Genomic DNA, 14,038 nt, shown 5'->3' with positions numbered 1-14,038 from the left:
CTTACATTATTGCATTTTGCTGGAATATATATATTATATATATATATATTATATATATTATATATATATATATACTCAAAATTGAAATGTATGTATTTATTAACCTAAACAAAGTTATATGCTCAAAATCAAAATTTATATATGTTAACCTAAACAAAGTTATACCACTATTTTTTTTCTACTACATCTTTTTTTTTTTCATTACGGTATTACTTACATATAGGATGTAATGGTAGTGATACTTAGAGTCAAAATTCAAGAAGATCTACAAATTTTACTTCAATTCCAAACTTTACAAAATATTGAAAATTTGTTGCTTAATTATTATTATTATTATTATTATTATTATTATTATTATTATAACGAATTGCTTCTTAAGCGTAATACGTGCAAAGATCATAATAAATTTTTGTGTGTTTTATATGTTTAAGATAGATTATATAATTTTTCTTTTAATTTCACAAATCAATGAGATAAAATGAAATAGGAAACATTATACCTATGCATAACACTGGCTACTCCGCACTAGTACATTATTTAAATAGATATGCTTCGTATTAAAATAAATTTCCTTTTGTTTTAAATGAAATATTTAAAAAATTATGGATAGTGCTAGGGAGCCAATGACCTAAACGTACAATGTGTACAATAGGCTAAAATCACTCATACTATCCAGAATAACCATCCGGATACCAGGATAATAAACATTTCATGTCATAAAATCACTCATTCCAAAAACTTAAGTTGATTTTGGAGTTCACCAAGGATCGAACCCAAATCTTTCGGATCTAGAACTCTAATATCATGTCATGAACTCACTCATCCCAAAAGCGTAACATGACAGGATAATGTAACACTAATGGTCATATCTCTAATACTTCTTAAACCTCCATTGTATACATTGTACGCTTAGGCCATTAGCTCCCTATACTTTCTCATTAAATAATTATAAAAATTATAATTTAAAATTTAAAATAATTACTATATTATTTAGTAAAATTTAAAATATTAAATTTTTAAATATATAATCAACAATAATTTGATAAACTCATTTAAATGAAAAAAAATTCACATACAAAATTATAATTTAAAAATATAAAATTTTAAAATACAAATGACAAAATAACTTTATAAAAATTTAATTATTTTTATTATTATGTAAAGAGAATTTTGTTTATTGAGATTTAAAAAATAATATTAAAATTAGTAGTATAAAAAAATATTATAAATTTAATATTATAAAAAAATTATATAAGGACTAGTTTGACTAATTTTTAAAATTTGAGGGATGAAAATGATTTACGTCTGGACTTTCAAAGACTATTTTGACTAATAAAAAACTTTTTACATGTCAAGTGCCACTTAGCATGCCACATGTCACTGACCTGCCACGTGGCGTGTCGCGTCATCATGCCACGTGGCACTTAACGTGACACGTCATCGTCCAACTGACGGAAGGACTAATTTGATTTACAGTTTATCTTTCAAGGACTAATTTGATTAAAAAAATCATTCGGAGATGAAAATAAAGATCGCGTGATCTTTCAGGGACGAATTTGAACATTAACCCTTTTTTATTGTTTAGAAAAGGAGGTTGGATCTATGGTCTTCTTTTAAATTTAATCAATTTAATTTTAAACTAAAAAGTGAAATTATGCTTCTGTTTTGACTTTTGACTGTGAAATTAATTATGCAGAAAATAATTTTATTTTGTCTCATAATAAATAAAATAAAAAAAATAAAAAAAAACTCAATCATATATTTTGGTTCAACTATCTTATACAATATAACTTACATTTAGTCTTTTATACTCACCAATATAAAATAAAATTACTTGCTCTTATACTTTTCACTTCATCAAATATAATCTTCTCATAAAACAATATATGAACAATTAATTTTATGTATTATTTAAAATAAGTAAATAGTCATTTTCGACTATAAAAGATTTAGACACCGACAAAATTAACCATGACTAATTTAAATAAGACTTGTAATCATAAAAAATTAATTTCACATGACAAATCTAACCAATCGTTAAATTTAAAATTAATTTCATTAAAAATTTTATAAAATTTCTAAAATGCCATTTTCTTTCATCTTCTCTATCCCAATATTTTACCAAAATCAAATTCACAAGGCCTTCCCTTCACGACTCTCAATCTCCTTCCCTCTTCACTCTCAGATTGTGGCTGCCAAATTCTTCCTCGCCAGATCTACTCCTCGACAACGTCGTCATCATGACTATTGGGCTCTTCCTACCGACAACTTCTGGCCGCCAGCCTTGTCGTCGACTGCTCCTTCTCACCTCCATCGCATCTCGTCGCCACTTTGTTCATGCCAGCTGACAAATGGGAAATCAATAGCTACGACGCGGTGATAAGGGTAGTCCAAGTCACGACATTTCGATGTGGCATTTCATCGAACAGTTTCTGTACAGTGGCAAAATTGCTGCAATATATACAACCCTTTATGATGGAGCTCCAGAAAATCACATCCTTAGAGGATAGCTTGCGAAAGAGGTCGAGCGCTCCAGGAAGCATGTGGCGGCAGGCATAGGCAGAAATCATGATGGTGGCAAGGGTCACGTGAGGGGAAGGGATTTGGTCGAAGAAGTCACGTGCCTCCTGCAAGGTTTTTGTGTTGAAGCGGTGAATGAGGACATGCTTTTATGTATGAACTGGTAGTACTTGCAATAGCTGAGAAGGGTCTTTCCAGGATTCAATGGTGGCGCCGGCGAATATAAATCTTAGATTGAACAGTGATTAAAATGAGTGTGTAGGATTTATTGAAATTTTGTGTTAGATGCTTTTCTGAGAGTGGGGAGAGAAGGAGATTGAGAGTGGTGAAGGGAGGGACTGATGAATTTGGTTTTGGTAAAATATTGGGATGGAGAAGAGAAAAAAAAAAGAAAGGATATTTTGGAAATTTTATAAAATTTTTAATGGAATTAATTTTAAATTTAATGATCGGTTAGATTTGTCAAGTGAAGTTAATTTTTCATGGTTACAAATTTTGCTTAAATTAATTATGGTCAATTTTGTCAATACTTAAATCTTTTATGATTGGAAATGGCTATTTATTTTATTTAAAAATTTAACTAAGATGTATTTTAAATTATATAATAATAAATTTATTATTGATAAAAAATTTTAAATATTTTTATTTAATAAAAATAAATAAATATATTAAAATTATAAATTTTTTATATTTTTAATAAAAAAATTTATTAATAACAAATTTATCATGTAGTTGGTTAAACTCATTATTTAATTCGTATTAAATATTCTGTAAGTATATTGACCCGCGCATGGCGGGATATCCACATCCCCAACTATATATATACATAAAAGCTTGTGATATGCTGTACATTTTAATTAATAAAAGATAATTATGCATAATATATTTGTTCCTCTAGCTGTATAACTGTATTCTAAGCTGGCAATAAAAAAACATACATACCTAAATAAATAAACAATCCGGTTATATATACAATAAAATTAATCATCAAAATCAATAATTTTAATAAAATCTATATTAAAAATAAAAATAAATTAAATTACATATATTTATATATTGTGCAAATAATATTTTTTATAAACAAATAAAGAAAAACTAGCCAATAAATTATAATTTAAAAGAACCACTCAGATAAAGAGATTTAAAATGTCTTTTTTTAAAGATATTTTTGAGTAAACATCCAACTCAGTCCTTGTCCATCTTTACGAAGGACAAAGCAATTTCTATAAAAAAAAAGGGACACTTCAACCCTCAACATTTTTATTTTGGGACAATATGATCCCTTTGTTAAAAAATTATTTAAATAATAATAAAAATTAGTTTTGTGGGAGTTTTATTTGTATTTTGTGGGGGTTTTAAACCTTCACAAACTATTAATAAATTTGTTTTTGAAAAATTCCTTCACCAATAGTGGTTAAGTGAAGAAAAACTATCAATGAAAATAATGTCACAAAAAAATAGTAATTGTAGTACAAATACTTTTTAAAAGAAAAAAATAACATCGAATAAGAAATGAAAAAAGAAAACTTTAATGTTGATAATATTAGTATTAGTGATGATGACGGTAGAGGAGATAATGATAATGATAAATCAATAAAAATAATAGAAGTATGAGCCATAATAATGAGGATGAAGAAGGTAGTGGTAGTAGTGGTAGTAATTAGTTATATTATTGAAAATAATTTTGTGAAGGTTTAAAACCCCAACAAAATACAAATAAAACCCCCACAAAACCAATTTTTATTATTATTTAAATAATTTTTTTAACAGAAAGATCGTATTGTCCCAAAAAAAAGTTGAGGGTCGAAGTGTCCCTTTTTTTTACAGGGATCGCTTTGTCCTTCTTGAAAATGGACAAGGATCGGATTTGGTGTTTACTCGATATTTTTTATTAATTAAAGTTTAATACATATAATCGATTAAACTATATTATTTTTATCAAAATTAGGACAAATAAATTAATTTGACCGAAAAAATAGTGAATCAAATTTTGAACCAGTCTAAATTAATATTATTTTTTATAAAAATTAATATAATATCCTTATTATAGAAAATGACTAAAATACTACAATTATATATATATATATATATAATAGAAATATTTTAGTTATTTTTTATAATAAAGATATTATAGTAATTTTTTATAAAAAATAATATTAATTTAGATCAGTTTAAAATTTGATTTACTATTTTTGGTTAAATTAATTTATTTAACCTAATTTTAACAAAAATAATATAATTTAATCAAATTATATATGTTAAATTTTAATTATTAAAAAATATTAAAACACCTTTATTTAAATAGCTTCCTAATTTAAATAACATAATCTTCTTATCTTCATTTAAAAATGTCAAATTTGAGTCTCACGTTTGAAAAAAAAAAAAAAAAGAAAGACCAATCACTTAAAAAAATGGTCTGCAAGTCGTCGACGACATTGCCTGAAAGCATTACATTTCCATTCACCGTAACACGTTGATCTTTTCTCTTTTGTCTGTGTGTCTCAAGAAAGGAGGGAGTTGTGAATACCAGACACCGGTCACTACACTCCTTTTACTGTTTAGCTTTTCGCTTTGTTAGTTGTTACCGACCTTTCCATCATGACCAAGCAAAACATTGATTGGATTGGTTCATTTGTGTCTGCGGCAATGCAAGTGGCGTTGGGACGTGTAGACACTATAGTTTCTCCTGCTGTTCTAGAATTCCTCCGAGGCAACCACATTGACGAGCCACTCCTGGAGAAGTTGAAGATGCTGTTGGTGTTAGCTGCCACAGTGCTCAATGATGTTGAGGAAAAGCAGTTCACTGATACATCCGTCAAGGAATGGTTTGATGGGCTGAGGAATGCTGCCTATGATGCTGATGATCTCTTGGATGAGATTGCCACTCTTCAAAACAACGAGGATTCTTCTGGATCTGACACCGTCGTTGGCCGGTTCAATGCTTATCTTCATTCTCTAACTCCATCTGCTCGACAACTGACTTCTAATCTCGACAAGATAGTTGAGATGCTGAAATTTTTTACTGAGCATAAGGACAGTCTTGGCCTCAATGAAGTCAACGCTGGTAAGTCACTCTCGTTGGCTTTACCCACAACTTCTTTGGTGGATGAACATCAAGTGTACGGCAGAGATGATGACAAGAAAAAGATTATTGACTTTCTTCCATCTAATGGAGAAAGGGTGGCTGTTGTTGCAATTGTTGGGATGGGAGGGGTTGGTAAAACCACTCTTGCTAGGATGTTGTACAACGACAATCTTTACCAGTTCAGATCATGGACTTGTATTTCAGAGACATCAGACGTTTGTCAAGTTACCAAGAAAGTCTACGAGTCATTCACTTTGTCCCATTCTAACATTTCAGACTTGAATGTACTCCAAATCAAGCTTGAGAGGAGATTAAGAGGACAGCGGTTTCTGCTTGTTTTGGACGGGTTTTCGGATGAAAACTCTCTTGATTGGGACACGCTCAGAAGGCCATTCCTCTCAGGAGGCAGGGGAAGTAAAATCATCGTAACAACACGCAGTCAAAGAATTGCAAAAGCAGTTCAAGCTGATTTAACTCATCCCCTCGTGCCTCTCGAAGAACAAGATACATGGAACTTATTCTCAAGTCATGCATTCAAAGCTGGAAAACCTACCAACTACCATGTTATAGAAGCAATTGGTAAGGAAATAGTGAAGAAGTGCAAAGGCCTTCCTTTAGCTGCAAAATCACTAGGGAGCCTTTTGCATTACACGGAGGATGTTGAGGAGTGGGAAAATGTATGCAACAGCCATATATGGGAGTTACCATGTGGTAAGAGCAGCATACTTCCTGCTTTAAGATTGAGCTACAATCATTTACCTTCGCTGTTAAGGCAATGCTTTGTTTACTGTTCCGTATTTCCTCAAGGATATGAAATTGAAAAGTGGGACTTGATTTATTTATGGATGGCTGAAGGTATTCTGCCGAGACCTGACACACAGAAGCGAATAGAAGATGTCGGCCATGAATGCTTTCAGGAACTATTGTCCAGATCTTTTTTTGATCAGTCAATCCGAAGTGAATCTCACTTTAGGATGCATGACCTTATCAGTGATTTAGCTCAGTCTGTCGCTGGAGATTTCTACTACAATCTAGATGATAATTCAAAAAGAAATAAGAGTTGGATTCGGCATCTATCATATACTCAAAGCAACAATGGTGTCGCAGATAAGTTTGAGTCCTTCTCTCATTTAGAGAAACTGAGGACCCTCTTACCATTCAATTCCTCAGTCCGTAACAGCAGGTATTCATTCCCTGATATCGTTGGACATTTCTTGAAAAAGAAGAATCCCCTGCGTGTTCTGTCCCTGTCCAGGTATGCAATTACCAAGATTCAAGTTTCACTTGGAAACTCATTGCATCTCCGGTACTTGAATCTTTCTCATACAACTATTGAGGAGCTGCCTGATTTTGTTTGCGACTGTTATAACTTGGAGACACTAATTTTGTCATGGTGTCGCTCCCTTCGCAAGTTACCAATAAAAATTGTCAAACTTGTACATCTGCGACATCTTGATATCAGGGAAAGTAGTGTCACTGAGATGCCAGCAGATTTTGGTGAACTGAAATCCCTTCAAGTGTTGACTAGTTTCGTGGTAAGTAATGGCAGGGGGTCCAAAATTGATGAGTTGGGGAAACTACCAGATCTTCGTGGATCACTTTTGATTGACAACTTGGAGAATGTATCTTCACCAGCGGAAGCCTCCAATGCTGGGTTGAGTAGCAAACAATATCTTCATGAGTTGGAATTCAAATGGTCGACTGGTACTCAACATAGTGAAAATAGTGTACTAGATGAGTTGAAGCCACATGAAAATGTGAAAAGGCTTACCATTCAAAATTTTGCTGGTGATAGGCTGCCAAATTGGTTGGGGAGTGCTGCATTCTCTAGAATGGTGTTTCTACGGCTTTCGAACTGCAGGAATTGCTTGTCGCTGCCTTCACTTGCAGAACTGCCCATACTCATAGAACTCTATATAGCAAACATGGGAAAGCTGCGGGAGGTGGGTCCAGAATTCTATGGAGATATAACTGAGTCATTTAAGTCCTTGAAGATCAAATCCTTGAAGAGTGTGGAGTTTGAGGACATGCCCAGTTGGCAAGATTGGTCAACCAGCAATCAAGGTGTGGGATTCCGTTCCCTTGAAAAGCTTAACATAGATAGATATCCCATGCTGAATGGGGATATACCTGATCAATTTCCTTCTGTGGACATATTACTGATCGACGCATGTCAAGTTTGGATGGGGAGCTCTGCCTTCTCCAATGTGGTGTTTCTGCAGCTTGAGAATTGCACAAATTGTTGGTTACTTCCTCCACTTGGAGAACTACCTTCCCTGAAGGAACTCTACATAGCTAACATGAGAGACCTTCAGAAGGTGGGTTCTGAATTTTATGGGAATACAACTGAGCCATTCAAGTCCTTAAAAATCATCAAGTTTGAGAACATGCCCAATTGGCAAGTTTGGAAATCCAGCAGTCAGTGTGCAGGATTTCCTTCACTCGAAGAGCTTCACATAGACGGATGTCCCAAACTAGTCGGAAGGTTACCTAATCAGCTTCCTGACCTATGCATACTAGTGATTGGTGGATGCCAAGCTCTCAGTGATTTAATGGGGGGTTCTGACAACTATCCTTCTCTTAGGCAATTAAACTTAAAGGGTTGCTGTAATTCTATCATCACCTTCAATTTATTCCACTTCACCAACCTTGAAGAACTTAATGTACAAGATTGTGGGAATCTCAACACAATTTTGTTTCCTCCAAAAGGTCTCCCATGTCTTAGAAAACTTGAGCTGAATGACTGCTCGAACCTGGTTTCATTTCCGGCAGGGGGGTGTCCTCAACTGAAGTCACTGTCCATCATCAAATGCATAAGTCTCTTCCCTCAAAATGCATGGGATCTGCGGCAATTGACATCACTGACTTCTCTTCAGATCAGTGGACTTCCGAGTCTCACTTCGATTGACAACACAGGAATTCAGTCCATAGTGTCTCTCACAACTCTGGAGATTGAAGCTTGTGATCAGCTTGAGTCTCTGCCTTTTGAAGAACTAGCCTCCCTTTCTCATCTTACCATCAAAGCATGCAAGAAGTTAAAAGAGCTGTTTGAGACAAATCAAGACTTCCAGCAAAAGATTGGTAATATACGGTCCGCAACCATAATCTAGATCACACAAGTCGATAGGGTACGTCGGGTAGTGGGACTTTTTACCACAAACTTCATTGAATTCTGTGTTTATAAATGTTCACGTTCATTTGGAAATATTTTTTATTTGTTGTTGATTTACTATTTGAATTGGATAACAACCGATTGAATTAATTTGAGTAGAGATTCGAACTCACAACCTCTTATGTGAGTATGAAAAAAACTATGTTATTTGAGTTATAATTCATGCATGGCGTGGTTAACCTCATTTGTTATCTGTTTTCATTTACTGTTTTATTCATTTTCATATTTCCTTCCTTTAATTTGTCCTGATTTCTTAATTTACCACAGAATTATAAAAACTAGATTAACATCCACACGCGATGTACGGAAAACTAAATTAATTATATTATATAATGTAAATTTAAAAGTTATATATATTGTTTAGGAATATATTAGATTATATGTACAACAACAACAACAAAGCCTTGTCCCACTAAGTGGGGTCGGCTACATAAATCAAACGACGCCATTGTGCTCTGTCATGTATCATGTCTACAGAGAGACCGTTTACATGTAGATCTCGTTTGACCACCTCACGGATGGTCTTCTTAGGTCTTCCTCTGCCTTTCGCTCTTTGTCCATCTTCCATCTCATCCACCCTCCTGACTGGATGTTCTATCGGTCTTCTTCCCACATGTCCAAACCACCTGAGCCGCGATTCAACCATCTTTTCCACAATGGGTACTACTCCAACTCTCTCCCTTATATCTTCATTCCTTATTTTATCCAATCGCGTATGACCACTCATCCATCTCAACATCTTCATCTCTGCCACACTCAGCTTATGTTCGTACTCCCCTTTAGCCGCCCAACATTCCGTACCATACAGCATAGCCGGTCTTATAGTGGTGCGATAGAATTTACCTTTAAGTTTTAAATATGGTGCGATAGAATTTACCTTTAAGTTTAAAGGCACTTTTTTGTCGCATATAAAACCAGATGCACTCCGCCATTTTGACCAACCTGCTTGGATCCTATGATTTACATCCTGTTCAATATGGTGCGATAGAATTTACCTTTAAGTTTTAAAGGCACTTTTTTGTCGCATATAAAACCAGATGCACTCCGCCATTTTGACCAACCTGCTTGGATCCTATGATTTACATCCTGTTCAATCTCTCCATTATCCTGTATGATGCACCCAAGATACTTAAAACTTTTAACTTTTCGTAGGATGTTTTCTCCAATCTTCACCTCTATATTGGAGTTTTCCCTTCTCAGACTGAAATTACATTCCATATATTCCGTCTTGTTACGGCTTATGCGCAGACCATACACTTCTAGAGCTTCTCTCCATAACTCCAACTTCTTATTTAGGTCTTCCCTTGACTCTCTCATAAGGACGATATCATCGGCAAAAAGCATGCACCATGGCACAGGCTCTTGGATGTGCTCTATGAGTACTTCCAAGACTAATGTGAAAAGGTATGGACTTAAGGATGATCCCTGGTGTAATCCTATACCAATAGGAAATTCCTCTGTCACACCACCTTGAGTCTTCACACTAGTTGTGGCCCCATCATACATGTCTTTGATTGCCCGAATATATGCGATCCTTACTCTCCTCTTTTCTAAAACCTTCCATAAGACCTCCCTTGGTACCCTATCATACGCTTTTTTTCCAAATCAATAAACACCATGTGCAGATCCTTTTATTACTACGATACCTCTCCATCATCCTTCTTAATAGGTAATCGCTTCAGTGGTAGATCTGCCTGGCATAAATCCAAATTGGTTTTCTGTTACTTGTGTCTCTTTTCTCAACCTCCGTTCTATCACACTTTCCCATAACTTCATAGTATGACTCATAAGCTTAATCCCTCTATAGTTTCCGCAACTTTGTATATCCCCCTTATTCTTGTAGATAGGTACCAAGGTGCTCTTTCTCCACTCATCAGGCATCTTCTTTGACCTTAAAATCTCATTAAAAAGCTTGGTTAACCAGTTGATGCCTTTTCCTCCAAGACCCTTCCAAACCTCAATCGGGATATTATCAGGTCCTACTGCCCTGCCATTTTTCATCTGCTTTAGAGCCTCTTTTACCTCGAAGTCTCGAATCCTTCGATAGTAGTCAAAGTTTTGATCTTCTTCCCTTGTGCATAATCGACCAAGGCTCGGAAGAGTCTTCTGTCCCTCATTAAATAACTCGTAGAAGTAGCTCTTCCACCTTTCATTAATCTTCTCCTCTTGAGCCAACACCTCTCCATCCTTATCCTTTATGCACTTAACCTGATCCAAATCACTCGTTCTTCTTTCCCGACTCTTTGCGATTCTATATATACATTTTTCTCCTTCTTTCGTGCCCAAAGACTGGTAGAGACCCTCATATGCTCTTGTCCTTGCTTCACTTACAGCCACTTTTGTCTCTTTCTTAGCCGCCTTATATTTTCCCAGTTATCTGCATTGCGGCATAAAGACCACTCTTTAAAGCATTCCCTTTTTATCTTTATCTTTTCTTGTATACTTGCATTCCACCACCAGGACTCCTTGTCTCTTGATCCTATTCCTTTAGATTCACCAAAACTTTCTTTTGCTGTTCTTCTAATAACTTCTGCCATCTCCCTCCACATCTCTTCCGCGCTTCCATTCCCATCCCACTTTGCCTCTTCTCCTACCCGTCTTAGGAAGCTGCTTTGTTCCTCACCTTTCATCCGCCACCACCTCGTCCTTGGGTTCTTCGTATGATGTCTTTTCCTCAACTTTTGCTCAACGCGAAAATCCATGACGAGCACCCTATGTGTTGTGTTGTCAAACTCTCTCCCGGGATAATTTTACAGTTAATGCAAAATTTCCGGTCGACTCTCCTCAACAAGAAGAAGTCGATTTGAGAGATTGTCATGCCACTCTTATAGGTTATAAGATGTTCGTCTCTCTTTTTAAAACATGTATTTGCGATGAGAAGATCAAAAGTTGAGGAAAAGTCCAAAATAGTTTTACCTTCGGCATTGATCACCCCGAAACCATGGCCTCCGTGAATACTCCCATATCCAGTCACTTCTCTCCCAACATGGTTGACAAACCCCAAATTGAGGATTTGTCTTGTATTGAATTTGGAGTATTTTGATAACCTTTTGTCACATTTAGCCTAGGAATTAGCATGGTTTTGTTATCTCTCCCATATTTGTGCCTAAGTGTAAAAACATGCTTTATAAGCCTTATCTTGATGAATTCTAATTTCTCTTTGATTCCATAAGATGCCTTGATGTGTTTGCTAGTAATCTCAGGTTGAAATAGGCTAGGCATGGATCAAAGGAAGCAAGGAAGGAAGCATGCAAGTGGAGAGAAGCACAAAAAGCCAAAGAGTTGATCTCGGCCAAGCACGCGTACGCGCACAAGGCGCTCGCGCGCACATCGCAGAATTGGCAAGGGACGCGCACGCGCACTGTGCGCGCACGCGTCGAAGCCCGCACGTGATTCTTTTATTACAACACGTGTCTGGCGATTTTGGAAGGTTTTAGCAACCAACTTTGGCGCCAAAATGCATATAAGAGCCAAGGATTGAAGGGGATTGACACACATACAACACATTCACACACATTCACTTCCATAGACTAATTCTAGATCATTAGATAGATATTTTTAGTTAGTTACATTTGTAGAGAGAGAAACTCCAACTTCTCTCTAGGATTCATCTTCATTTTCTCAATTCTCAACCATTCCTTGGTGAGATCTATTACAACACTCAATTTACTTTGTTCATATTGTAGATCATCTTCTCTAATCTCAATTAGTGTTTGTAATTGTTCAATTCTTGTAGATCTTAGAATTAACTTTGTTGTTTTGGATTCTATTGATTCATTGAAGATCTCATTTTCATTGTTGTTCATTGTTGATTGTTGTTGATCTCTTGTGTTGAATTGCTTTAATTCTAAATCTCTTCTCAATTTTCCTATGTCTTTCATTTTTGCCCTCCAATTGTTTGAGAAAATGCCAACTTTAGATATGGATTAGTATTCCCTCACTTGGCCTAGTGGTTGAGTCATTGGAGACACTTGAATAATGGATGTCAATTGTTGATTAAGAATTGAGGATTGCTAATTGACTTAGAGTGCACTAAAGCTAGACTTACCTAGGGTAAGACTAGGACTTGTGACTTGAGTTAATTACTTTTACTTGACTTTCCTCTATAATTAGGGGTTAACTAAGTGAAGTAACACTCCTTTGTTATCACAATTGAAGGAAGCTATAGTGATGGGACTTCCAATGTTCAACCTTGGCCAAAGCTTTTAATATTGATTGATTGTTGTTTTCTTTTATTCACACTTTTATGCCACACTCTTCAAACCACAAAAAAAAAAAAACCACTTAACCAATACATGCATCCTTGTAGCATTCCTAGGGAAGAACGACTCGGGACTAATGCTCTCGATTATAGATTGTAGATTTGTTTGATGATGGATTTTGCGTCGGTTTAGACTATACTACGATTGACTACTTAATAATTTCTATACCGGCAAAAATTCATTCTTCAATGGCCATTTAAATCTCCTCCTAAGAAAATCTTATCTCCCAAAGGTATGCCTTGAACCAAACTCTCTAGATCCTCCCAAAACCTTATCTTGTGTTGTTCGTCTGAACCCACTTGCGGTGCATAGGCGCTAATCACATGGAAAGCACCTCCCTCCACCACTAGTTTGATAGAGATGATCCGATCTCCCACCCTCTTGACATCCACTACGTCCTTCTTCCACTGCTTATCCACAATTATTCCAACCCCATTCCTATTCTTCACCTTTCCTGTATACCAAAGTTTGAAACCAGAAGTATCCAACTCCCTAGCCTTTGCACCAACCCATTTCGTTTCTTGTAGGCACATAATGTTAATCTTCCTCCTTGTCATGGTGTCCACCACCTCCATGGACTTTCCTGTTAGAGTGTCTATGTTCCATGTCCCAAATCTCAACCTTCTGTCGCTTCGACCTTTATCTTTTCCTTTGTGAACTAGCTTATTTACCCTCGTCCGTTCACGAAAACGCGAGAACCCTTGCTCATTTAACACTACATCCGGGCACCGATGCAGCGGCTCTTGCTTCGACACCGTACTCGAGCCATACGGCGCGTTGCTTCCGGGCAACGACCTAGCTTTAGCGCAATAATGTCTTTGATTCATGTCATGGGGGTTCGGCTATATTTTTATGTTGGTTGCCGAAGACCTAACACAACCCTCCTCCTTTATCCGGGCTTGGGACCGGCTATGTACCGCAAGTGTAACATAGGCGGAGTTTATTAGATTATATGTAAATTAATATTAAATTTAAAAGTTAATTTGTAAAAAAATATTA

The 14,038-nt window shown here is 35.6% G+C and overlaps 1 protein-coding gene across 1 annotated transcript; it reads left to right on the top strand.

Moving 5' to 3' along the window:
• Nucleotides 1-4,964: 4,964 nt before the first annotated feature.
• Nucleotides 4,965-8,790, top strand: LOC130970034 (putative disease resistance RPP13-like protein 1). The gene has a single exon (XM_057895984.1). The coding sequence runs from the start codon at nucleotides 5,119-5,121 to the stop codon at nucleotides 8,713-8,715; it is 3,597 nt and encodes a 1,198-aa protein (XP_057751967.1). The 5' UTR covers nucleotides 4,965-5,118; the 3' UTR covers nucleotides 8,716-8,790.
• Nucleotides 8,791-14,038: the final 5,248 nt, after the last annotated feature.

This window comes from Arachis stenosperma, chromosome 3 (assembly GCF_014773155.1).
Source record: "Arachis stenosperma cultivar V10309 chromosome 3, arast.V10309.gnm1.PFL2, whole genome shotgun sequence".
Lineage (NCBI taxonomy): Eukaryota > Viridiplantae > Streptophyta > Magnoliopsida > Fabales > Fabaceae > Arachis > Arachis stenosperma.
The sequence above is the reverse complement of the archived record's forward strand: the minus strand, read 5'-3'. Positions and strand labels throughout refer to the sequence as shown.

What these genes read in the sequence shown, in the direction of transcription:
- LOC130970034 (XM_057895984.1), top strand. Translation starts at nt 5,119, where the DNA reads ATGACCAAGCAAAACATTGATTGGATTGGTTCATTTGTGTCTGCGGCA.